Source organism: Camellia sinensis, chromosome 4, assembly GCF_055761805.1.
Source record: "Camellia sinensis isolate YWXY chromosome 4, ASM5576180v1, whole genome shotgun sequence".
In the NCBI taxonomy this organism is placed as follows: Eukaryota; Viridiplantae; Streptophyta; class Magnoliopsida; order Ericales; family Theaceae; genus Camellia; species Camellia sinensis.
Window position 1 is genome coordinate 213,140,113 of NC_138964.1, and position 26,992 is coordinate 213,167,104.

The window sequence follows — 26,992 nt, forward strand, 5'->3', positions numbered from 1 at the left end:
CTCTCTATATGTATATCGGATCTAAACTTATCTTTATATCTCTATCTCTCTTTATATATATCGGATCTGAACTTATCTCTGTATCTCTCGAATTTATATTGGTTTCCAATTCTGCCCCTCTCTCTCTCTCTCTGTTTATATTGATTTCCAATTCTCTCTCTTTCACACTTGTTAAAAAATAATTATTGGGTAAGTTGTAATTTACTGTTTTCTAGTATGTTTTTACTGATTTGAAAGTGTATTTATTATTTTTTATTACAATCGGTGTTATCAAAGGCAATAGCCGTGTCAAACTCTTAAAATGAATAAATAAATAAATAAATTGAAACATTCTAACACAAATTTCTAAAATAAATAAATAAATAAATTATAAAAACTCATATAAATTATATCAATCAATCATAGTATCTTCATTAATAATTTTTAATTACATTTTACTTTTACTTAACACATATTTTAATTATGTAATAAAATTAAAATTACTTTGGCATTGTATAACACATTTCGACAAATAATTCAAGAAAAGAAAAAACTAAAGTACCAGATAGACATCTAAAACACACATTCAAAAAAAGATAGACATCTAAAACGTTGTCATGAATTTTTCATCAATGACGTGCATTTAAACTTGATAAAATAAGGTATTTTGATAAATATATTAAAAGTTAATTTTTCAAATTTTTTATTAAAAAAAAACGTATCAAAAACATAAAGAAATGATATAATTTTAAAAAAAGCAAAAAATTAAAAAAAATAATTTTTAACAGTGTTATTAAAATAAGCCTAAAAAACCTCAAGCAAATTTCTCATCATTAATTTTAAATTTTGAGTTTTTAATTTATTTTTTGTTTATTTTTAATTCCATTTCGCTTTTGTACGCAACTGTATTGGTGTGGTTGGGAATCATGAGAAAATACAGTGGAAATGTCACCTATCAATTTCCATCACCTACCCCCCAAACCAAACCCCCCACCAAATTTTTCTCTCTTTCCTTCGTTTGTATTCTTCTTCTTACTTTCTCATTCTCTGACTTGGTTTCCACTCCCCTCTCTCTTGCCCTGTTTTTCTTTTGGGCTTCTCTTTTGGTTTCTGATCCTTGCCAACAATGGAGGCAAAGCTGTTAAGACCCGCCTCTCCTTCCATGTCCATCCCTACTTGCTTCAAGCCTTCTTCAAAACCCAGTTACCTTTTTCAGCACCAAAACAGCCAAAATTGCAGCTTCAGATATTTTAATTCGAATTTGTCAAAGCATGGCATTCAATCGGTTCAAGCCTCTGCAACTTCCATTGGGTACTTTCACAAATTCTTCTTTTTCTTCTGATCAGATGTCCATGGTCATATAGAATTCACTTGTCTAAAAGCAATTTTATTTTTATTTTTATTTTTATTTTTTTATAGTTCAATTTTGTATTTGTGGGTTTAGGGTAATTAACTGTGTGTAGTCTTTCTGTAATGCTTTTTATTATAAATAGGTAGTGTAATTCTAATTTTTTGAAGAATTGATTGAAGGGTTAGATTAATTACATCTAGACATTTTAAATGTTAATACTATATATGACAACTTGATTTTGCCAATAAACTCAGATTAGTCGATTGAACATTGCTTCATGCACGATCGTTTGAACATTATCGAAGAACCGTGAACAAAAGTTTTTCTTGAGCTTTCCCCAATTTTCTACCTGACCATACCAGTCTTTTATGTGTTAACTCGGGGCTCTTGATGCAATGTAGATAATTGTTACAGATGTTTCAGGTTTTATGATTCTGTGGCAACTTGAAAACCCCCCATTTGTGCATTGGCTTCACTGCATTTATGTAGTTCTAGTGTGGCTTGTGTTCCATTCATAGCAATTGGGCTACTTAAAGAGCAGAGAATCTCCTTAATAGCATGAAAAAATTTATGTTGTCTTATAAAGATGCACAAATATAATCTAGCTTATGTAGTAAAGTGTGCATGTGTCAGCAACTAAGCACCTAAGAAGCACATACATGACATGACACCAACACGACATTGGCACGCCAACGATGAAGTTTTCAAAAAATCTAAGACACACATGGGAGACGCATACAAAATTTAAATTAGTTTGGGACAAATTCTGCTATAGATTCATTTTTAAAATAGTTGCATAATTACTATCTATTTGAAGGTTTTAAGCATCTGCCTTGTGAGATATCTGAAATAAAGATCTGAAGTTAGTCCTTGTTTTTTCTAGACTGCCGAAGAAAGAAAGGATTGATGAGAGTGAAAGCTACACTCTAGACAGTATAAGGCATTCTTTAATTCGACAAGAGGATAGCATCATATTTAGTCTCTTGGAGAGAGCTCAATATTGCTTTAATGCCGAGACATATGACCCCAACACTTTCTTCATGGATGGGTTCCACGGCTCTTTGGTCGACTTCATGGTCAAAGAAACTGAAAAGCTTCATGCTCAGGTATGTTATGCCTTAGTTCTGGAAAGGAGGAAAAGGGAATGATGTTATTGCTAGTTTTTTGATTGCTTTTTGAATGTACGTCAGGTTGGAAGATACAAGAGTCCTGATGAGCATCCTTTCTTCCCAGATGACTTACCTGACCCAATGTTGCCACCTCTGCAATACCCTCAGGTAAAATAGTATATGCCGTGGAAATACAATGGCTTTGCATGGTTGTGTTTTTGTTTTTTGTTTGAAAAAAAAATTTTGTTTCATTTTTTATTTTTTCTTTCGTTTCTATGTTTCCAAAATCACACAAGTTGGTTGTGTTTAGAAAATCTTCCGGAAATCAATTCAGAAACAATTTTCCATTTTTTTTTTGGGTCTTGTCCAGAAAACAAAAACGAAAACACAACCAAACAAGGTGTGTTTACATAAAGTTGCGATATATAGGCTAACCTTTGGCAGACAATTTACTTGGTTATTGGTGTCTCTGCTCTTTTAATTTATTGAAAGCCAGAGTTTTCATGATTGACATAGTTTGGAACATAATGCACCAGAAGTAAATTAAAAAAGTTGGAACTCGGAAAACCTGGGGAATACTTATCCATGACTTCTTGAGCTCAAGTAACTCAATGAAATCAATCAATTAGATTTTCTTGATACATGAAGACTCGATCAAATCTATTCATTTTGAACTAGTTTAGTTCACAATGAAATGCATCATCCAACCTTGATATTAAATTTTAGTAAGATCTTGCACATGCGTATTCGTATTTATGTGCACAATTGTGGCCATTTTTATTGATTCTCACAAAGTGATATTTGTGTCAATCACCCTAATATAGCCTTGTTTGATATTCAAATAGGTTCTTCATCCCCTTGCCGATTCAATCAATATCAACAATAAAGTATGGGATGTGTATTTTAGAGATCTTCTTCCGAGATTAGTGAAGGAAGGGGATGATGGTAACTGTGGATCAGCTGCGGTTTGTGACACAATTTGCTTGCAGGTATACATTTTAACTAATTTATGCACATAGAACTAATTTTGATTAGTTTCAACAACTGAAGGTTTTACTACATTGATGTACAGTGAGTGAACTGTGTTTTAATGCTTATCAATGTGTGCTGTGTCTATTTCTGTTAGTCATCATCCCATATTCTTTTTTCCCCTTTGTTTTGATTTGGTAATTGCAGTTACATTGTTGTCTGCTTGTCTGTCTTTTGTGGATGTAGTTTGTTTTCAAATTTTATTTTGTCAATTAAAGTTCATTAAGTCCAATTTTCTAGCAATAGAAAAGCAAGTAGCATAATTTGAATATCCAACATTGAAGAATAAACAAATATATTTTGCCAAGGTTTGGTGGCACCAAAAATTTCTGCTCAATGTCCAAGTTTGAACCTAGTCTATCATAAAGACAACTGAAGAATTCAAATTCTTTCATGATATCCTTAAGACAAATCACCCAAAGAGTTTATTAGGGGGTGGAATGGTATATTGAGTTCCATTTGAAAACGGAAGATGATGGGTGTGCTAAGCAATTTGAAATACTTCTATGAGAATTCATATGGCTTAATATTAGGGGTAGCTTATTCAATAATTGAAGGCATTTCAATTTTCTCACGAGCATATGACTTCATACTTGAGATGAAACAAAATATGTGCTTTTATGCGTGTGCTGAGCAAGGATCTGGGCTAGTATACTTGAGCACTGTTGAGAATTGACATGGATTTTATGAATTCACTTTCTTGTTTCACTTTCTTGTATTCTCTTCTTCAGTTTGCTATTTTGCTTCACTGTCTCGACCCTATGTTGGTATTTCTGGCCTCCAACATAGCATTTTTACTCTTTTAACTTGGCACTCGTTCAACCTATGCTTGCAGGCTCTCTCGAAGAGAATTCATTATGGTAAATTTGTAGCAGAGGCTAAATTCCGGGCTTCACCAGATGAATATGAAGCTGCCATTAGAGCACAAGTATATTTCTTTTTTCAACCCTCTTTGTAATGTTCTTGCACAATATGCTAAAACAGGTCCTCATTTTATTAAGGCGTGCTCGTGATTTGCAGGACAAGGCCCAACTGATGGATTTGCTGACATATCCGGCAGTGGAGGAGGTGATAAAGAGGAGAGTAGAGATGAAAGCCAAAACTTATGGGCAAGAGGTGAATGTTGATGTCAACGAAGATGGGGCTGACCTGGAATACAAAATAAAACCGAGCTTGGTTGCTGATCTATATGGGGAGTGGATCATGCCTTTGACAAAGGAAGTTCAAGTTGAGTACTTGTTGAGACGGCTTGATTGAACGGAGGTCAGATGATTAGACTAAATCATATATATATATATATATAAACCTCTGATTGCTGTTTGGGATTATATACATATAAATTAGCATTTGGGACTGTCATTATGGATAGTTACTAGTTGATTTTGATGTTTGTATGTACAACAGGACCATGGCATATTTCCCGCTCATGTAAAATATGATATATACATATATATAGTTTTGTATAAATTGGATTGTGTTTTACCGAGCCGGGAAAGGCTATTTCAAACAATTGAAAATATTTATAAATAAATAAATAAATAAAAACATTTCATAACACTGGTAATATTTAGAAAAAAAAACTTTTTTTTTTTTTTGGAGCAGAGCTAAAAAATTTCTCTCCAATGGGCTGCTATATCCCATATTAGTTGCTCTTAACAATGCTATAATTTGGCTGATCAAATAGCTCGTTTGGCTTTTGTTTTTGTTCTTGTTTAGCGTTAAACAAAAAGAGAGAGATAGAGAGAGTAAAATAATAAAAAATAAAAATAAAAATAATAAAAAAATAAGAGAGATAGAGAGAGTAAAATAATAAAGAAAAAATTGAATCTTTTTTCAAGCAGTCCAAATACATTTTCAAGTTTTCAAACACTTCTCAAGTTCAACAAAATAAGAAAAATAAAAAAGAAATGGGTGAATTAACTCCTCACATGCTTGGCACATATAAAATCCTGTATGAGAGCTTCACAAGACCACCAATTTTTGCACTAGCAAATTACTACACAAGGGCTAGGAACAATTCTGACCCCTTCAACATTCAACGCCTTAATAGAATATACGCCGTTTGTTTTTAGAGGTAGAATGGAAAGATTTGTTTTTAGAGGTAGAATGAAAGGAATTGATAGTGAGGGGATTAAGTAAAATTGTGTTTGTTTTAATAATAATTGTTAGTGTAAGGATTGTTAAATTATTTTTATGTAAAATAAATATAAAATAATAAAACAAATAAAAAAATACAAAAACATTAAATATTAATGTTTTTTAAAAAATGCCCAACATGTAAAAAAATTTTAAAAAATAAAAATAAAATAAAAAATTTCCAAAAAAAAAATAAAACAAATAAAACAATGATTTTTACTTAACAAAAAATACAAAAAATTAAACATTAATGTTCAAAAAAAATGCTCGACATGTAAAAAATAAAATAAAAAATAAATAAAAATAAAAAATTTCTAGTCCGCCGGACTGTTTTTCTAATACCAAATCTTGGAGGCCCATCCGAATTCCCTTGGGGAGGTCCATCCTAATCCGGAGCTCACTATCAATCCCCTCCTCATCTCTCAAAACAAACACAATATTAGTGGGTCTCATCTCACTATCAATCCCAATCCCCCTCTAACTCTCCAAACAAACGGGGCCATAGGGTAAATTATAAATACAGCCTTGAGGTTTGTGTAAATATAGATTGTCCCATATAATTTTAAAAATTACATCTCACCTTTATAAGTTTTTAATCACATAATAAATAGCCTCTTTTATTAAAAAATTATTAAGTTAAATAATAATTTTTAATGATAGTAACTAGTTGATTTTGATGTTTGTATGTACAATTGGACAGCAAACATGTTTCTTAATCATGTAAAAGTTTTATAGTATTATAAAATGAAGGCCCAACTAGATGTTCATGTCTCTTCTTTTTGTTTTTCTTCTCAAAATATCCCCTTTGCGCTTAGGTGGGTAGTTATGCCATAAATTCAGTGTTTTTTTTTTCTTCCAAATTTCTCTGACTTCTCATTTCATCTTTTGAATTTAATCATACAATTTATAATTTTATTTTTATAAAATAAAATAGTATGCACATACATCGTGTGTACCACAACTTTTAATATATATATATAGTTTCATATGAATTGGATTTGTTTTATCTAGTTGGGAAAGCCTCAAATCTTAACTAGATCAAGAAGAGAATATATAGAATCTGCAACTGCCAACAGTAGATCAAGCTTTGGAAGATCATCAAACAGTTAGCATAGTCTCTCTTTCATTGTGATACTACTTTCAGTAATCATTTTTACCTCATGGAAAAGGTAAACATGGTTTTGGGTTTTCAATTTATTTGTTATTTTTAAAAAATATTCAAAAAACTTGTAATAGTTCAGGAGAAGCTTTTTATTTTATTTTTTTGGGCACGAGGTTAAAGCAATATCAACATGGTAATATTGACAGAATTTGGCGAGAGGTCAAAAATTTCCCTCTCCAATGAGTTGCTATATCCCATATATTAAAGAGCATAAGAACTCATGGTGTCCTTTAGATTTCATTAATGCCCTCATTATGATGATCATGTTGTCAAACATGCATTTGATTCACACTTCATGTTTTGAAAAATATTTACCATCAAAAATGCAAAAAAAATAGAAAGTATTTTTCTTCTAAATAAATGCGTCATAAAGTGCTAGATGTAAAAACTTTCAATGATATAGTGTATTTTTTCACTCTAACAAAATGAAATATCTTCATTTGACATACATGTCATGATTCTAACTTTTTGATATGGTACAAATATCTAAATTTGACATTCAAAATATGGTAGTGAAAAAACTCGTATCGGTTATAGAAAGGTATCAATTTTTCAATTGAGACAAAGCTCATATCTTATTGTCTTATATTTCAGCAAACAGAACTAAATGAGAGATGATCTTGAATCGATTACAAAAATCTGAATCTCATTTGAACATAATTTCAATAAAGTAGTTCAAAAAATAGTTGCTCTTTGTGTGACCTCATGTCAAACAAATAAGAGTAAAATAATTTTTAAAAAATGACTCTTACTTCAAGCACTTGCTTCTTTAGCTTGTTTATTTCGAAAGGAAATAGATTTTTTTAGTATTTTTTTAATTTTTTTATAAAGGATATATAAAAAAAAATAGAAAGAATAATTTGATAATTTTTAATGATTTTTTTGGCTAAAAGCATGAGTTCCCAAACAAGCCCTCAGTCGGTCACCTTAAATTCATGGGAGAAATTACAAAAAAATATATATATATTTTAAATTAAAATTTGTTTCTTATAACAAAATAATTTTTTATTTTTTATTTTTATTACTTTAAATTTTAAAATTTTGATTTGTTTTCAATCTAATTGATTCGTCAATTTCTATTAAATAAAATTAACAGAAAAATAATATTTTAATTATTAAATTCAATATAAATGTACATAAATGTCTAAATATATTTTTCGTCATTTTTACTTTACAAAAATAAAAAATTAATATTTAAATTGATAAATTTAATTATTTTTTATTATAAAATTATTTAATTTTTCAGTGTACTAGAAAAATCACGAGTCATGACCAAAAAGATATAGGAAGATTTTTTTTAGGGTCCCTGATATTAAGATTTTATAGCATAAAGGACATTCAATATTTTCATAATGTCTAAGGTCCCTCAGATTGATCTAGAGAAATTTCAAACCAAAGAAATTTGAAATTTCTCTAGTTTGTTTAATTTTTTTGATTTTCTATATTTTGAAATTTCTTTAGGGTTGAATTTTCTCTAATTTGCTCACAAATAACTCTGTGATTTGTTCACAATTTTCTCTATGCATTTGACTAATATTCTCTGATTTACTCATAATTTTTCTCTATATTTTAACCAAACCAGAGAAAATTGTGTCTGTTACTTTTCTGTGTTAATTTTCTCTGTGTGATGGCTAGAGAAATTTGTTGATTTTCTCTGGCCAAATCACATTCTTCCACTGTGATCAAATCACACATTCAATTTCAATCCACAATTTCAAGTAACCAAATCCATAATCTAAAAACTCAAAATGAATTCAAGCCTTATCAAAATTTCTAACATCAACTATCTTCAAACAAGACACCTTAAACTCTATCAACAAATCTCTCTCCATCAATGCCAACTTCACCAACGCCTCCGCTGCAGTCGACCCAGAGAAATTTCCATCTAGAGAAATTTCAAATCATTTCTTTGGTTTGTTCAATTTTTTTGTTTTCTTTGCTTTGAAATTTCTCTGGGGTTGAATTTTCTCTAATTTGCTTACAAATATCTCTATGATTTGTTCATAATTTTCTCTGTGTATATTGATATTGCTTTGTGGAAGTTTGAGACCACCAAATACTACTGCATTGTCATTGATGCTCCTGGCCATCGTGATTTCATCAGCTCTACCACTGGTAGTTTTGAATCCGGTATTTCCAATGATGGTCAGACGCCTGAGCAGCATGCTAGAAACAAAATTCAGCTCTTTTGAAATTTCTTTGAGTTGAGAATTTCTCTGGACCAAGGAAGAATTTCTCTAGACTCACTTCAATTCAGAAATTTTTTCTCAAAGCTAGAGAAATTTTCCTCACCAACCTAGAGAAATTCACTCAAATCAGAGAAATTCCCTCTCTTCAAATCACTCAACCCAGAGAAATTCACAACTCAGAAATTCCATTTTCTGTCACCATTCGAATCTAGGTTTTGCTCCTCTACTTCCCGACGGCTCTAACCCCGATTTCTCCACTGTCATCCCCAATGTGAATCTCAAATCGACGATTCTCAACTGGTGCGACTCCTCCCGTACCGAATGCCCTCGGTTATCGGATTACAGCTCTGTCGAGACCACGGTTCGTGGGTTAATGACTTTTGCGAGAGAAGACGACGATGATTTGAAAATTAGGGTTTCTGAGAGAGAGTTGTTGAAGGGCGTCGCTGAAAATCCACTTGTTTTATTCTCGCACGCAGCGACTGAGTTAAATCACCGAGTGAACCATTTCTACTCATCGAGTTCTGAGGAATCGGTGATCGCGAACGTTCAATCGACTCCTCTGCTTCCATTCACGACTCGGGCGATGTGGTTCTCGCCATCGTCTACTTCGAATTCATCAGAGATCACTGCTGATGAAATGCTAAACCCTAATTCGATCTCTGAGAACGAAGAGTTTGTTGCGAAGCTCAAGAGTCTGGACATGTTTGAGCAAGAACAAGGTCTAATAACTCTGAGAAAGCTCACGAGGATAAAGGAAAAAGCTAGGGTTTGGGGTTGATGTAGGAGAGAGAGAGAGACTAAACTTAGTTTTTGAAGCCCTTTCGTTTCTTCTTAAATTTCTCTGTGATATATGAGGTTGGGGTTGAAGGATTTTAGACATCATAAAATAATATTGTGGATCTCTTCCATTATTAAAAGTAGGAGAGGGACCTTAGACTAATTTTTCCAAAGATATATTTATTTTTTGTTATTTCAAATTAAAACATTAGTTATTATAATTTATAATTATAAAAGATATCATATTATTTCCAATGAATTTTATTTCATAAAAGTAAATTACAAATATATCTCTTGAGATTTGATTAAAATATAAATCATCCTCTATAGTTTTAAAAATTGCATTCCACCTCTAAGGTTTCTAATTTCATAACAAATCGTCCATTTTATTAATAAATCATCAAATAAATTAACAGTTTTAATGATATTATAAATATTTTTTAATTAATAATTTAAGTAATTTTATTAATATATAGGAGAGAAATTATGAATTTTACTTTTTTAGTGAATATTTATAATTTTTTAACTTACAGAAAACAATTTATACTTTAAATAAATTTTAAAAAATATATTTGTAATTTACCCTATTTATAAAACATTTTCTTATTTTTTATTTATTGGGGATAAGGTATTAAAACCCATTTGGTTTCAAACCTTCACTTCACTCTCTTCCATGGCAGCCGTATGTTCAATTTCAGTAGCTCCAACACCCAAACCTCTCAATACAAACAGACCCCTAAATTTCTCTCCCAATTTCCTCAATCCCAAATCCTTTCTTCCATCCATTCCCTCTCTTCGCTCCGCTGCCGCCGCAGCCGCAGATGGTCGGAAAACAAGCGAAGATTCAAACGGCGTCGACGCTCTCCGCCGGTTTATCGATCTCAATCTCGGCAACTGGACCGGTTCTTTTCACGTCAGTGTTATATACATACTCATCCATCTCCATTGCTTTGTCATATTCAATGTGTGTTTATGTGAAGCATTTGAATTCTTAACTATTTTTGTTTGATTGATTCGCAGCAATTTGATCCTGATGGGAATTTGATGCATAAAGTTAGTACGAAGCTTGCCGCGAGCTCTTATGGTGAAGATGAACTTATGAGTTTGATTCAAACGTAAGCTTCATCATCGTTTTGAATATTTTTGGAAATGTTGGAGGGAAAATTCAAAGAAACCAAGGAATATATGAAGTTCTTAGAAATTATTTGCAGAGTTAAAAAAAACCCTTTTCAGAAACTTACATTGTTGGAACAATCTTCTGTGTAAATAAAATAAATTGAAATAATTTAAACAAAATAAAATTAACTTACAGAATTTATTTTGTTGAACCGTAACAATAATTAAAGACCAAGTCGAGTGTGTGACACTCTGTCCTTAAAGACAGATTCGCCCAGCTACGGTGCTTACGGTTGAGTGGCGTCTATCTCCTAGGATAAAATGATCTTTACAAATTGTAGTAGCACTCCAAACAATTTGTACGGCGAACCAAACCTTGTGTTCTTATACTCTCTGAAATTTATTCTAAATCTAATATGAAGAATAATGCAAAACCAATAAAATTTGGACAGCAAAAGAGACAATTTCAGGTTATTTTCGGACCCTTAGACTGCTGGAAATGGTCTGAATTTATAGACAATCAATTCTGTCCCAACAGGTATGTAAACCGCCAAACAGATATGACACTGTTTTAGGACAGATTGAAAATGAAAACTGGACAGATCTTGAATCTGTCCGAATTTCAACAGACCTCTGGACAGATTTTTGGATGTCTATTTATCAACCACAATCTGTAGGAACAAGTCTCCAATATATAGACCCGAACAGGAACACAAAAGAAGTGAACAGGTGCAATTTGAATTGAACAGATGTCCAAACTGTAGCAGTTTATCTAACTGCCCAGAACTGCTGTATCCTACTGTTTGAATCTGCCTGGGCAGATTTAATAGTGAATCTGTCCGAATAATATAACAGATTGGTAGTTAAAAACCTGTTCGAAATCTGTAGTAGAATATGGAAGAGGCACAAATTTTGGACAAACAATTTGAATTCAAATTTAAATTAAATTCCCGCAAAAAATTTGGAAAAGATTCAAATGAATTTTGTCCAAAAAATTAATACAAGAATCGATCCACACCCGGACGGATGGCGGCGGTCCGCGTGTGGTGGTTTGGGCTAAGGTTCACTTTGTCCATAACTCCTCCCTTCTACAAACTTGGGGTGCCCCTTGCGGCCCAACCCAAGTATTGTAGGTTAGAGCTTATAAACTCAACAAAACTCTCTTAAAGTTTCAACGTAGGACAAGTCTCACAAGGAAACCCACATTAACACTTTAAATGTTCATTCCACGAACCCGAAAACGACGTCATGTTCCCATTCACTCATAAATAGTTTTGACGATCCGTCTTCACCGTGTGACTTGCCACGCGGCAAGGAACACTTCACCTTTTCAGACCCACCCCAAAAGACGTTCGAGGCCCACTCAATTTTGGGCTCAAAGTTGGCCCAAAATATGCCTATATAAACCAATTTTTCCAACATACATATCATTAGAAAGTTTATTAACAAATTAATATGCTATATAAACTTCAAAAGATTTAAGGCAAATTTATTTTGATATCTTGGTCCTTGTAATTTCAATTGGCTCGATTTTAACTTTGCATTTATGACTTTTTCTCAATCTAATTCAATTAATTACAATTGTTAGGATTTTCTTAATAGAAAATACGCATATAAGTTACATGTGCCATGCTTTTTTTGAAAACAAAACTATAAACTTGCTCAATTCAACGAGGTAAGCTCAACCAATTCAGTAATAATTTTTCGTCAAAAACACTAATAGCATTATCAATTGGACTAAATGGATAAAAAAAAATTTAAAATCAAGGGTCAAAATTGAGCCAATTGAAAGTGTACGGGCCAAAATGATAGATGAGGCATAATGTAGGGACTATTGTTGTAATTTGCTGAAAGATTTATACTGTTATCTTAATTGGTTGGTTTTAGTTAATTACTAGTTGCTATAAAGTTTAGAGTACTTGCATTGATTTTGTTGTTGTTGTTGTTGTTGTTCTTCTTCTTCTTCTTCTTTTTGCATAGAAAACAACATTTATTTTTTATTGATTAGAAAATGATTTTTTCCCCCTTCTAATTTTGGTCATTCATTTACCATTCAATCTTGATGGTTTCCCGGTTTCCTGTTTTCTGTATATATATATTTTATTTTTGGCCATGTTTCCCACTTCCATTTCTCTTATCGTTTGGCATTGATGCCATTTGTCACAAATGTTCTGTTTATTGTGGTTGGTTATTCAACTTTTGAAAATATCCTAAACTAATCTCACTGTACAAATGTGTATCAGTGACTTTTTGCTTTAATATGTATGCGAGAGAACTAGCTTAATGTGCTTGACCTCTTTAGGTTATACATCAAACAACCCCCATCAAGCACTTCAATCTCAGGAAATGCAGATGAGGTGGAATGGGCAGAGTACAAAATCAAGGAAACCAACATGTTTACTGTGGACAAATATCAACAAGTGAGCTCCTTTAATACTTCAAAGATTTTTCATTTACTCTTTGCAAAATTTTCCTGAATAAAAGATTTTATCACAATTTGCATTTGTTTCTTCGTTTCTTGTTGATAATCCATTATATGATTAGTTTGCAGATTGGCCTTTTCCCCAATGAAAAGGCCTTTGCACTGCGGTATCAGACAGCTGGCATGTTAGAAACTGTACTAAGACAAGGTGTGATGGGTGAAGATGACGATGGAGAAGAATCACCCAAGTGAGTTCTCTTTCTATTGATTTTGAATTGTGGACGCATGAATTGATAATTGGTTAATGGTAAAACCAACGATTTAGAGAGGATTGTAAGAGCATTTGTGGGTTTAGGAGAAGAAAGAGAGAGCAATAATGGTGGTTTGGAGGAGGCAACACACTAGAGTCTCTTAGTCATAGAAGAGAGTTGCTTGCTTGGAGATGAAGATGGAAAGAGCTCACTATTTATGAAGAGGTCAGGCCATGGAGGTCTACTCACCACATGTGGGACCAAAGCACATAGAGAGGTGATGTGGTGATGACATGGCTAGGTTTCACGGGGCAAGACTTGTGGGTAAGACTCTGCAGGAACAACACATTGTGTGGTGCTTGCCAAGTCCTATTTTGCACCATGGAGGTCAACTCACCACACGTGGGACCAAAGCACGTGGAGGAGGTGATGACATGGCTAGGCGTCATAGGGTGAGACTCATGGGCAAGACAATGCACAAACAACACCTTGTGTGGTGCTTGCCAAGTCCGATTTTGCAAGCTCACCAAGCTCCAACACCTCACAAGTGAGTAGCAAGCAACAAACAATCAACAAAATATTTAGCAATATAAAAAGCTAAAGTAAAGCAATGGGTAATTAGAGACACAATTGGAAGCAAAAAGATCTCATTTCATCAAAAAAGGTGTATTTACAAGGTTTAACAATGCACTTGCACTGTAAGACAATACGTAACATAAGAATAGGCAAAAGACTAGCAAGCTAGTGGGCAGAGATACTTGCACTGCTAACCTTCCATAATAGGAGGAAGCATCACCCCTCCTTGAAGAGTATATAATGACTTTTAATAATTACAAGAAGGAAAAATAAATTACATGACAAGTACTACTTGGTGTCTTTTTGCACTAATTTTTTGGACCCAAGGTTGTGCGGCAAAATGTCTATACATTTCCCCATATGCACAATGGTGGCAATGATGGGCAACTTGTCACACAATTGCAGGCACATGGCTGCAAGGTTGCTTGGGCATTGGGGGCTCCTTGCCTTGGTACCCACACATCTTGCGCACATGATAAACGCACTAAGAGCTTCTTTGGTAGTAGTTTTTAAATTAATTTTTATTTTTTTGGAGGGGGGGAGTGTGGGAATTTTGCTCCAAAAAATTTCAAACAATTGAATGAAAAATTTTAAAAATCCACTAAACACAAAACAAAGCTGATTTAATTGAAAAACTTTTCTATGCACCTTTCCTTTGCCCTTAGTGGATTTTTTTTCAATTTTCATGACATATATACACACTTATATATATATATATACATTTTTAGGGGGCATTTAGACTAAATGTCCATAAAAATTAAATTTAAAAAAATTAAATGAAAATTAAAAAGTCTTCTAAAGATTAACAAAATCCAATAAAAAGTCTACTGTTCCCCCCAATTAATTGGGGTCAATTAAATTTATCATTTTTTTGGTCAAGGATGTAACTACAGTAAGATTATTAAAAAATTTGGTATTTACTGTAAAAAGGTAGGTGCGTTATGAAATGCAAGATATACTTATCGCTTTTTTAGCTTCTACGATGAATATATTTGAAGCTCTTATTGAGCATGCAGCTGCCATTATTCGATTATTTTCCTTGTTTTGACTTTTGTTTTTTTTGGGTCACTATGCAGAAACCTGAAGCTTCCCTCTCGTTGGCCTTCCATTGTGTGTGAGAATTGCCTTTATTCGCTTGAGAAAGATATGCGGGCAAGAGCATTCCATATCATGGACCCGAAAGGCATTATAGAAATGCTTCTTATTTTCCTTGAAGAAAGGGGTGGTGGGGTGCTTATTCTTCCATCCTTCGATGATTCTAAGGTATATTTCATTTAACTGATACTCATTTTTTCATTCAGACAATTGCCACAATATAGTCATCAATAGTATGATTTTTAAGTCATTATATTTCCTATTTGGTTGCAGGACAACACAAACAGGATATTGCCATATCTTGGCATGTGGAAAGGTCATTCTATAACAAAGCGCAGTGGTGTTTATGGATCAACAATTACTGAAGCTGATACAATTGCTGTGCTCGAAATTGACGATGACGGTCGGATAATCCAGGTCTGTGACGGATTTTGTAATTAATCCTTCTTAGAGTGAAAGGTGATAAGTTTAGCTGATAAGAGAATTCTTAAATGATGATGGGACATGTGCCATGAACTCATCAACAACAATCCTTTATGCTGATTATTTAGTGTGCGTTAATTCTTCATCCAAAACCTTGGAGAACTTTAGTTTTTATTTTATTTTTTTCGTTTTAGCTAATCAGCTAAAACGTTTAACTTTGTTGCTGTCCCACTGTAAAACATGCTATTTTAACTTTGTTGCTGTCCCACTTTAAGCCAAATATTTTATTATTTAGATACATCTAAGTAAGGTGTATTTAAAAAAGTAAAAAAATTGCTTAAAATTTTAAAAATATTCACTATAAAAAAAAAAAAAAAAAAAAACAAACAAACAAACAAACATACACACACACACACAAAAAAAACAAAAAATTCAATTTCTAGAAAATTAAATCCAAACACATACAATAATTTTCAAATTCCAACTTTTAATGTATAAAACAAATTTCATTAAATACAACACTTTTCAGTTTAAGTTTGATCAAACATCATCTTAATGCATTTGTGGGTCACATTTAATAAATTTCATAATATAGTGTGTAGATGTAAATTTTATATTATATATGATATGAATTACATTCATAATGAATCTGATGCAATAAATTCTGAAGACTTTTTGGAGTTTTTTTAGGGTTAAACACGTAGCATTGATGATGCAAATGGCTACAGCTTTTGGCCTTTTTAGGTGGGGTGGGGGATAAGGTTGGTAGTGTCATTAAATGTTTAGTTGGGCTTGTGACATTGCATCTGGTGCAAAGTATTTGACATTTTTTTATCTAGTCTGAGTAGTTGTTAAAAGTCACATTTTGTGTATGTTTCTTCTTCCTCTTCTTCTACGTACTTATCCATTATTTGAACTGTCACAACTTGCTGCATAACTGGACAAAAATATGGTTGAAAGATAACATAAAAGTAAAAACAAAACAAAAATATGGTCCATTTTTTTTTTTTAAAAAATATTTTTATGCCCCATTAATAGAGCTCGTTGCTGACGTGACTCCACCAAACAATAACGAAAAATTATTAGAGAATTTTGGAGCAGCATTTGATATTATTCATATGGCATTTTTAATTAATAAAAAATTATAACATACGTTAGTTATCCTTAATCTCCCAATTATTTAATAAGGGTGAGTCAGCGCGTTTTTCGTAAAATTTCTTATTATGTGATTGGTTTGAATTTGTCATGACCCCAACTTGTCCCTAAAAGTTTGGGTCATAACCGGCCAGTAGTCCGTAAATTACCGAAGGCTTCAAACGATCATACAAAATATTATGATTAATGGGGCCATAAACGGAAGCATATAATAATGAGAAGTCCATTGAGCTGTGCCAATCATGAGTAAAATTATAAAGTTAACCTCATAATACCATCACACATCTACATGCCCAAGCAAAGTATAAGTACCATAGGAAATTTGTACATAATATTTACAAACCCAAGACCATAAAAGCAAAACAAAATGAGGTCAATGTGTGGTGTGAGTCAAAGACAAAACTCCATCTCGGGGCATGACTCGATAGGATTACAAAATGGCTCCTGAAGCTAACTCTAGGGATTTGCTCCATGTTATGGATTACCTACATGTGTATACATAAAATTTGGTGAGCGAAGCCCAATGAGTAATAATACAATATAGCAATGTAAATAAATGATCATAAGGTTCTCACAATTATCCATAATCATATAAACAAACGGCCTTGGGCCCAACATATATCAAAACAGCCTCGGGCCCAATATTTATCAACATATATCAAAACGGCCTCCGGCCCAACATTTATCAAAACGGTCTCGAGCCCAACATATATCAAAACAGCCTCGGGCCCAACATTTATCAAAACGGCATCGGGCCCATATTGCATATGTCATATAATATTAATGAAGTTCCTTCATTTCGATCATATGATACATTTAAGTCTGATTCCAATCACATTAAAGCTTGTTTCAAATCACATAGTATCAAATATTGCTTACCAATCTTTTATGAAACCTTTCATAACTCCAAGTCGTAGCGGAATACCTGAGGGTCTTAATTAACTTGCTGAATTACCATACAGGACAATCGTTAAAGGTTGACATCATACATAACGTTTATCGCCAATTATTAGCTTATGCAAAACGTCTAAGATGGATCATAGACAAATAACGATTACTGCAGGTCAAAGTACATTTTCCAAATTTATCATAATCATTATTCAAAAGGAGACTCATTCATTCTCATCAAAACATTCTTTCAGAAACTTGCCATAACATAATTGCTCCGAAGATTTCAAGCATATTTATCATTTCGAAAACACTCGTCAAAGCACATAATTTATACAAAGCATAAGTTTCACAATTCCAAAGTATTTCATAAGAAAATATTGTTACAAAGAAGTTACTCACAGTGCTTGGTTGGATGACACTCCTTAACGACTCAGCCTGTAGAAACATAACCAAGCATAACATTTCAAAACACATTACTTTCAATTTCAATCGATTTATTCATTACATATCCGTTCAATCATTCCCCATTCTTTAATCCCTCTCAAGTGTTTAATGCTAAACTTCTGTACATGTGATTCACGTATGAAGCTTGTGCCACAGATGTATTTGAAACGGCCATAAATGTTAATGACTTAACTTAATGTCTCCTACAACAATCACATATGTTTTCCATTGAAAATATCATGTTTACATATTTAAGGTTCAAGGAAATAGCCAGAAGCGAAAGGGAACTAAGTTAGGGTAGAAAATGGCATGAAACAGTCAAAAGAAAATAAACAATCTTCACTAATTTGAGCATATCTATTTGTGTACTTAAAATTTGGATATGAGACCACCACCATTGAAAACTAGACTTCTGGGGCTTGAATTTAGGCTTAAGAATCGTCTAAAACGGAGTCCAGATGAGGGAGATATGCCTATTTGAAGTTACCAGGTATAAGCTGAAACAGGACTAGCCGCACGTGCGCCCAATTTGACCGCTCGTGCGGCCCAAATCTACTCGAGCGGAAAAACCGGCCGCTCGAGCGCCCAAAGAGTAGAATGAAAATCTCTTTTTTTCTTCACGTTCCGCTCATGCGGTTCCCGTGGCCACTCATGCCGTCTGGGAAAAATCAAACAGTCCGAAAATGGTTCAAAGATGCAAACTTCCTAAACTCATTTCCAAGCCCAAATTCATGTAAAAACAACTCAAAAACATGATAACTAAGCATGATACAAGTGTAATCCCTCATTAAACATATCAATCTTGCATCAACAATAATTCCATGGTCTTATCTTTTCACAATTTCATGCATTACATACACAAATTCAAAATACATGATCCATGAGCAATCTTTCAGCAAATCTTGTTTTCATGAATTATCTAGAGTTTGTTTCATACATTATTCACAAGATTGGACTCCAATCATGCAAAATCAAAGCATTCAAGTTCCAATTTCTTAGTTTAGCTCAAATAAACACATAACCCAAAACCCTAACCCAAAAGGGTTTTAAATTTTCAAATCTCTATATGTTTTCAAGCAATAGATGAGTTGTATACAAGAATTCCAAATAAATTTTCATACCTTAGCTCAATCTAGGTTTTGCCCCTTGAATCCTCACCAAATCTCTTGTTTCTCCTCTTTTTCTCTCTCTAACTCCTCTAGCAAAGCTTTCCCAACCAAAAATCATCCACTTAAGAACTAGAGAGGTATAAATATAATATAGGCTAATTAAAACATTACGAATCGTAATTTTACAAAATTCTATCGTAGGCTCTAAAAATCATGCTAACCATAGATATGAAGTCGGTTTTGGTTTATCATCCCCCTAGGACTTTCAATTTTCAGCTCAAAGTTCTAATTACAGTAGATTTTCCTACATTCAATAGATACAAAATCCAAAATCACATATTTCACATACTTAACTTGCAAATTCATATTAAATACATAAACACATGTATAATTAAGCATAATACGGGTTGGGTTATCACAGAATTATTACGTAAACAATATCATATGGTGTTTCAGGATTACTCAATAACTACGCAACTCTAATCGTTGCTGGATTTGTATTTACATTGTTCAAAAAATAAGGATGATATGAATAAATGATAAAACTTGTTTGGGATAGTCTTTTTAACTTTTTTGACTTTTGTGAAAGAAAAAATGAAATGATTATAGATTGAATGTAATATTTTATCTTATTTGGCTAAAATAACATATTTTGTCCTATTTTAGCCTAAATGGACATCCCAACCGGGCCATTATATTTCAGACTCATGTGATAATTTCTAGAGAGCTATTTTTGCCCACTTGCTCCGGTGGTTGTTTTGTCTCAATTATTTTATTGTAGCTTGTCTCATTTTAGGTATCAAAATTTTATTATTTTGTCAAATAAGTTAGTCAATTTTAAGTATGTTTGGTGTAGTTTTTGTAAAATTAAAATTTTATAATTAAAAAAGAAGCTTAAAACACTCCAATAATTATTTGTTTTCAATTTATTTAAAATACTTTTGTCCCATAACTGTAAAAAAAAAAACTACATTAAACATATTGACATAGATTTTTAAAATTATATATACATAAATAACTCTAATAAATTGCACTAAACATAATTCTTGTATGGTTTTATTTTTTAATTTACAAAAAATTTAAGTGTACAAAAACTTTTACATAGTAAGACATAAATGTAATAATTTATTTTAGGGTAAATTTTAATTTAACCCCCTGTGGTTTGCCTCAAAACACGGAACCCCCCTACAGTTTCATTTGTAACACTTAAACCCCCTATACTTCATACCAGAGTGCAAAATCCAATGGAATTGTTTGTTTAAACAGTATGTGTGTTGCACGACCAGAACTGATAAGTGGAGCACTTTTTTCCGCCCAAAAACATATGGCAAATGACGAAAACACCCTTATTGCCATATATATACACAAATCAAGACCCAAATAAGATAGAACCCTAAACTGAAATGTTCCCAAATTGTCCGAAAGTTGCCCAGATTTTCTGAAAGTTGAAGATTATTGTTGGATGGCTTCTTCATTTGCTTCCGAAAGTGGACAGTCAAGGACAAATGCTCTAAGACTATGTTATTGTGGAGAGAGATCCCCTGTGAAGACTTCAATGACATCTAGAAATATGGGTAGAAGGTTTTATGGTTGTGCAAGATATGGAGTAAGCAAAACTTTTTTTTTTTTTTTTTTTTTTTACGGAAAAAAAGATTGAATTTTTTTTGAAAAGGAATTTATGCACTCATATTTTTTTATTATAGGTTGATGTAACTTGTGGCTACTTTGAATGGGTTGATCCACCCATGTGCTAACGTGGGAGGGAGGTGTTGCCAAGGATGGTTGCAAAGATGAACAAATTGGAGAAGGAACTAGCAAGAAGCCGTAGAAGAAAGAAAATGTTTTGCAAAGCTCTGTTTGGGACATGGGTTTTTTTCTTTATCGTGACAATGTTTTGGGTGAAGTTTGCTGGAGTAAAGAAAAATGGGTTGTTATTGGGCCATAGAGTTTGAGAGATGAAAAATATAGTCAAGGTAGAAAATGAAGGTGTACAATGGTTTGTGAAGCAATTGTAATGAAAAATGAAGGTGTAAAATGAAAGAATGTTTTGGTCAAGAAATGTACGCATATGATGAACCAAAGAAATTGTAATGAAATAATGTTTTGTTCATTACATGTGCAGACATTATTAAGTATAGAAACATATGGTTCTCATTCTTCTCCTGTAAAACATTTGGTGCCTTCAATGGATCTCTATACTTATTACATGTGCAGATACTATTATAGTTATAGACTTCTTACTTCTCCAATGATTCACACAAAACAAATGTCAAAGAAAAGACAAGCGGATAAAAAATAAGTGTATTATAAGCTACACAAGTTCATCTATTTAAAATATAAGCAACAAAAATTCATCTACTTAACTGTATTGCCCACATATAATATGATGCTATAGAATGAGTGATCTTTCAATATGTAGTACCTATTGTAGGCTCCATATCATGTTATGCATAGTGTTTCTATCAATTATGTGAAGTACAAAACAATCAAGATATGAACCTAAAGGCAATCCATATCGTTTATACATAAACATGCTTCTTAGGTAAAAAAATATAGAATCACATTAATGGAAGCTTTTAGAGTAACCAGTTGTTAAAAGGGTATTATAATAGGAAGGTCATTTGCTTCAGTTCACATTACTTTAATACAAGCCACAATTCAACCCACTGGGCTTCTCAAAACATAGTAAACTAAGATACTAGCCAGTTTCAAATTCAAAAACAAATTGGTACAAGCCACTTAATAGTTTAACAAGTTGAAAACTACTCAAAACACAATAAAAGCTGAGTTGTAGCTTTCTCTGCCATCATGCTTTCCCTTTGCCTTTGTTAGTTTGCCTCTGAGTTGTAACTTTTGCAGACCCACTTCCTCATCTACCTTTTCTAATGAAGCAACCTCCCAATGCAGATCTGGACATAACCCGGCCACCTCTAATTGGTTCACCCCTTCCTCTGCCATAACTAGTGGGTTGCAAAATAACACACACAAGTATCCAATTACATTTTGTCAAATACTATAAAAGCAAATGAACTTGCAAATGAAATTTGACTATACCTGAGATAAGGAGTAATCAAATTCTGGAGAACTGTATTGAACTCTACTGGGCTACAATGATAATGGTCCAAGTAAGCAATTATATGTTGTCAACTATGTCAAAAACCAAATGACACCCATAGGAGAGAGAGCTTACCTAAGATGTTGATGTCTTGTCTATCATACTTGGAAATTCTTCAAATGTGTAGCCAATTCTAGTGGGCTGCAATGATGTAACAAGTATGCAAATTAACAATAGAACTAGGCTGCAATGATGTAACAAGTATGCAAAGTGAACAGATCTTACTTGAGATGAGGATGTGTTGGCTCTCCTACTAGGGAGCTTCCTTCTGGACTGCAATGATTTATATATGTATTAAGTCATTGTTGTGACATGTATTGCAAAATGAAATGAAATTGGAGGTTCAGGTTACTTGGTATGCTGTTGCTGTTGCTGGTGTTGATGAAGCAGTTGTTGTTGCTGTTGCTGCTGAAAATGGTTGTTGCTGGTTACTTCTTGTTGGCTTAAAAAGCTTAGACTTGGGATGGACAAGACCCTTACATGACCTCTGGTTGTGACCTTTCTGAAGGCATCTAGCACAAACAATAAACCTATGCTGCCTTGAAACTCTGACAGGGTTTATTGGCTCATCTATACCATTTTTTCTCATTTTTTGTGGTCTCACAGGCTGCTTTCTGTACAGTGGAGGAGCCACTGCTGGCAGTCTTGTTTCAACCCAATCATGCTGGCCTGGAACAGGGTGCATCATTAAGTTGTAGGCTACAAGATAATGTTGCTTACTGTAATAAGGGTGCACATAGTCCTCTGGCTTCTCTCTTTAAACAAATATGGAACTTACTGCATGTTTACAAGGTATTCCAGTCAAATCCCACATCCTACAACTACATTTCCTTTCCTCTAAATCAACAATGTGTGTGGTATCACCACAATCTACTTCAAATTTTCTGTCACCACAATAGGTTGCAAAACAATTCCTAGCTTGCACTTTCAGTGCTTCTAAATCTTTGACAATGTTGGGACAAATTTCAGCAGTGTATTTTTCCATCCTTTCCTTCTTGATTTGGATCCTGTGCATTACCCTCCTTCTAATCCATTCAAGCATGCTGATTATGGGTTTGTCCCTAGCTTCCAAGATGTTGTTATTGAATGACTCACACATGTTGTTGACCAATGTATCGCACCTACTTCTTGGGCTAAAATGGGACCTAGTCCATAAAGTATGATCTATTTTCCGTAGCCAATTGTATGCTTTCTCTTCTGGATCCATCTCCTTCAACTTGTTCATGTGAAATTCAAATTCCCTCATAGTCCCAGTTGCAGGTGCCTTTCACAATAGGTCCCTCAATTCAATCCCTTTGAACTTTGCTCTGAAATTGGAGTAAATATGCCTCATACAGAATCTATGTTCCACATTTGGCATTACCTCATCAAATGCAGCTACTAACTCCTTCTGTCTGTCAGAAATGAAGACCCATCCCATGTCATCAACACTACCAATATCATCCATGAGTTTCCTTAAAAACCACACCTAAGAATCTCTACTTTCTATCTCAACAGCTGTCCATGAAATTGGAAAATAGTTGTTGTTCCCATCCCTTCCAAGTGCACATAATAATTGTCCACCATAGATTCCTTTCAAATGACACCCATCCAATTCTATAATAGGCCTGCATCCTCCAACAAATCCTGTTCTAAGGGCTGCAAACCCAACATATAACCTCTGGAAAACTGGAGGCAATTCTATGTTGGGCCTAAGCATGTCTTCATTGGGCCTATTCACCACTGCTTGCATTACACTGTTTGGATTATGCAGCCTCACTGTTTCACAGTAATTATACACCTTTGCATATTGAACCCTTTGATCTCCTTCAATAACTTCTCTTGCTTTTTTTTTAGCCCTATACAATTGAGGCCTACTAACATCAACCATTAACTCCCTCCAAACTGTCTTCTGCATAGGCCCAACTTTGATGTTAGGGTCATCCCTTAACTTGTCCATATACTTGTGTGCCAAGTAAGTTGAGTTCACCAAGTGATTATTATATGACCTTTCACATGCATGCTTTTGCTAGAATGATTTTATTTGAAAAGTTCTCTCACCTTGCATAGGAGAAGAATGCAATCTCCATCCACATCCATGCTTGCACACTACAGTAATCCTAGAGTTGTCATTCCTTATGTACTTGATGTCATAACCATGTTAGATATTCCACTCTTTTATTGCCTTTCTAAAAATTTGAGGGGTGACAAACTTCATTCCAAGTTTCAGTTGTGGCTTCTTCATGTCTACTTCTTCAATGAACTCAGGATATTTATCTTCACATTCCTCATCTGATGAGTTATGTACACCATGTAAATTTTCATCCTCAGGATCAGAATACCACCTTTCATTTGCCTCTTGATCACATGAAGGAGGTTGCCTTTTTTTTTTCTTTACAGTCTCCCTTGGTGAGAAAATATCATCATCTTCTGGCCCTTCTAAACCCTCATTCAACCAGCCAGGTTCATCACTTTCATAGTCTTCATATTCTGAACCACTATCAACATTCACATCATCCATGTAATCAAGATCATCACTATCTTCTTCATCCCAAGCTCTGTTATCCATTTCCTCATCTCTGGCATCTTCATCTGCTGTTCCTTTATCCCCATCTCTATTATGCATTTCCTCATCACCTACATCTTGCATTCCATCTCTACAATCCATCTCTTCTTCACTTACATTTTCCATGTCATTCCAAGTTAGTGCCTGCTTAGCACTAATTGGTACTCTTGGGAGTGCCAAATGTTTCCCTTTTGGACTTACCACTTGTAATGGGTCCTGACCCTTCTCCACATATAATTGAATCACATCTAAACCTTCATACTCACATATCATGGTATATACATCAACATCTTCTTCAATTATTGTCAACCCATCATCCAAACTTTTTCTAGATTTCCTATACCACAAAACAGAAGTACTATACATATCTATTTTCATCTTCCTCAAGATGGTATGAATCTCAATAAAAGATAGTCTGTCCGGATCAACATCATATATATATATATATATATATATATTCCACTTTCCCTTGTTTATAAGCAATATTAGGAGGCTTACTGAAGTACCCATTATAGTTAATCTCAAAAATCATTTTTTTTTACCTCACTGCAGAAAACAACAAAATTTCACAATATTACATTACAAAACTCAAACTCATTGGAACCACATAACAACAATCATAAAAAAATCTAAAGTTAACATCATAAAAAAAATACATGTTGTTTATGAACCTCTATACCCCACCCCACTTTAACCAACATCCAAAAAACATAAAGTAATTAAAGGCATGAATACTAAAGTATACTGTTAATTATATTATTTAATTTTGATGATATCTAAAATATTATTTGTATTATTTACTTTTAATGATGTCTAAAATATTATTTGTAACAATTTGGATTTTTTTTAATGTACATATTTATTTGACACAAAATATTATCTTTTTAAAATATATATATTTGTTAAATATTAGTTAAATAAAAATATTTTTGAAAACTTTACTATTCACTTTTTGAAAATTTAGGCTGATCACTATTCATTTTTTGACAAAATTAAAAATTAATTAATTATATTATTTTGACAAAAATGATTGATTGGTTGTATTATCTTGACAAATATGATATTAATGAGTTGTCTTTTTTTGACAAAAGTGATATATCCAAATGTAGTGGTAGGATATATTTAGTTTAAAATCTCTATATCATATATAATATTTTAAAGAGAGCATATATTTTCATATTTATCATAAATATTATTAAAGAGATTTTTTCTATGTATGCAAATATTTGATTAGAACTTTATATATATAACATTATATATACAATGCATATAATAGCATACATCACGGAAGCAATCATATATATTAGTGTATGGAAACATTAATTATTAGCATGTGAAAAATCATACATGATATAATACACAAAGAAATGGTTGCAAAATTGTAGCATATTGAATTTTAATTCACATGTTGAAGTTTGAATTTAAATGTTAAAGTTATATCTTTATAATGTGGATTTTGCAGAATTTTTTTTCATATATATATATATATATATTAATCAAAACCCACATGTTTGTGAGTTTTGTTCAAATTCGGCCACTATGTTTGTCAAAAAGAAAAGATGCATCATGATGAAAAGTTGAAACAAAGGATGCCACATGATGAAAAGTTGAAACAAATAGATGTCATCCATGACGTCAGCAAGGAGCGTCCAACGGGTATATTTTTGTATATAAATAGAAGTGTTGTGTGTGGAGAAAAATTAAGAACTTGAAGAGAAAATTTTCTGTGAGCTCCAAATTGTGTTCTGCTCTTTCACTTTCAAATTTAAGTCTAATTTTTGTTCTTACACTTTCATATCTACTCTTTGTGAGAGAATTATTGTAAAAGTAGGTTCAAGTACCACTTATTCTTATTCTTTATTTTTGTGAGAAATTTTGTAAGGGTAAGACATTTATTGTTGAGTGAGGCTCAATAGATAAGAGTAAGTCATGTGCCAAATCCACAAGCTTGGTGGTGTATTTATTCAATTGATAGTAAAGAAATTCTCAAGGAGGTTCATTGGGGAGTGGACGCAGGCCTGACGTGCCGAACCACTATAAATCGCAGTGTTTGATTTTCTCTCTCTATCTCTCCTACTTTTATATTGATAATTATTATTCTGTTTTTTTTATTTA

General features: G+C 33.0%; 3 protein-coding genes and 1 long non-coding RNA gene across 6 annotated transcripts; 3 read left to right on the plus strand and 1 right to left on the minus strand.

The window, feature by feature from the left end:
• Nucleotides 1-851: 851 nt before the first annotated feature.
• On the plus strand, nucleotides 852-4,935 carry LOC114291789 (chorismate mutase 1, chloroplastic). The gene is made up of 6 exons (XM_028235659.2): nucleotides 852-1,290; nucleotides 2,214-2,436; nucleotides 2,521-2,607; nucleotides 3,285-3,428; nucleotides 4,304-4,396; nucleotides 4,489-4,935. Exons 1-6 carry the CDS (start codon nucleotides 1,106-1,108, stop codon nucleotides 4,723-4,725), a joined length of 969 nt encoding a protein of 322 aa, XP_028091460.2. The 5' UTR covers nucleotides 852-1,105; the 3' UTR covers nucleotides 4,726-4,935.
• A 5,418-nt stretch (nucleotides 4,936-10,353) lies between these two features.
• On the plus strand, nucleotides 10,354-15,763 carry LOC114291792 (uncharacterized). Of its 3 annotated transcripts, XM_082867478.1 has the most exons (6): nucleotides 10,372-10,648; nucleotides 10,756-10,850; nucleotides 13,154-13,271; nucleotides 13,403-13,521; nucleotides 15,177-15,363; nucleotides 15,469-15,756. In XM_082867478.1, the coding sequence occupies exons 1-6, from the start codon at nucleotides 10,409-10,411 to the stop codon at nucleotides 15,634-15,636; spliced, it is 927 nt and encodes a 308-aa protein (XP_082723604.1). In that variant the 5' UTR covers nucleotides 10,372-10,408; the 3' UTR covers nucleotides 15,637-15,756. The 3 variants fall into 3 exon arrangements, with proteins under 3 accessions (XP_082723605.1, XP_082723604.1, XP_082723606.1); XM_082867479.1 differs by lacking the exon at nucleotides 10,756-10,850 and having other exon boundaries at nucleotides 10,354-10,648; nucleotides 13,396-13,521; nucleotides 15,469-15,762; XM_082867480.1 differs by lacking the exon at nucleotides 10,756-10,850 and having other exon boundaries at nucleotides 10,380-10,648; nucleotides 15,469-15,763.
• A 273-nt stretch (nucleotides 15,764-16,036) lies between these two features.
• LOC145789898 (uncharacterized) lies at nucleotides 16,037-21,424 on the plus strand. Its single transcript, XR_014328366.1, has 2 exons — nucleotides 16,037-20,823; nucleotides 20,921-21,424. It is a non-coding gene; the product is annotated as an uncharacterized LOC145789898 (long non-coding RNA).
• A 1,251-nt stretch (nucleotides 21,425-22,675) lies between these two features.
• LOC114291779 (uncharacterized) lies at nucleotides 22,676-23,779 on the minus strand. The gene is made up of 3 exons (XM_082924091.1): nucleotides 23,696-23,779; nucleotides 23,122-23,596; nucleotides 22,676-23,031 (listed from the first exon to the last, which is right to left on the minus strand). The coding sequence occupies exons 1-3, from the start codon at nucleotides 23,777-23,779 to the stop codon at nucleotides 22,676-22,678; spliced, it is 915 nt and encodes a 304-aa protein (XP_082780217.1).
• Between the last annotated feature and the right edge of the window lie 3,213 nt (nucleotides 23,780-26,992).

Excerpts from the sequence above, each read along its gene's own strand:
- LOC114291789 (XM_028235659.2), top strand. The coding sequence starts at position 1,106 with ATGGAGGCAAAGCTGTTAAGACCCGCCTCTCCTTCCATGTCCATCCCT. Across the intron at positions 1,291-2,213 it reads GCCTCTGCAACTTCCATTGG|ACTGCCGAAGAAAGAAAGGA; the intron begins GTACTTTCACAA and ends TGTTTTTTCTAG. Across the intron at positions 2,608-3,284 it reads CACCTCTGCAATACCCTCAG|GTTCTTCATCCCCTTGCCGA; the intron begins GTAAAATAGTAT and ends ATATTCAAATAG.
- LOC114291792 (XM_082867478.1), top strand. The coding sequence starts at position 10,409 with ATGGCAGCCGTATGTTCAATTTCAGTAGCTCCAACACCCAAACCTCTC. Across the intron at positions 13,272-13,402 it reads CTGTGGACAAATATCAACAA|ATTGGCCTTTTCCCCAATGA; the intron begins GTGAGCTCCTTT and ends ATTAGTTTGCAG. Across the intron at positions 13,522-15,176 it reads GATGGAGAAGAATCACCCAA|AAACCTGAAGCTTCCCTCTC; the intron begins GTGAGTTCTCTT and ends GTCACTATGCAG.
- LOC114291779 (XM_082924091.1), bottom strand. The coding sequence starts at position 23,779 with ATGGATGATATTGGTAGTGTTGATGACATGGGATGGGTCTTCATTTCT. Across the intron at positions 23,597-23,695 it reads TAGTAGCTGCATTTGATGAG|GCACCTGCAACTGGGACTAT; the intron begins GTAATGCCAAAT and ends CTATTGTGAAAG. Across the intron at positions 23,032-23,121 it reads GGATTTGACTGGAATACCTT|CCTACAACTTAATGATGCAC; the intron begins GTAAACATGCAG and ends ATTATCTTGTAG.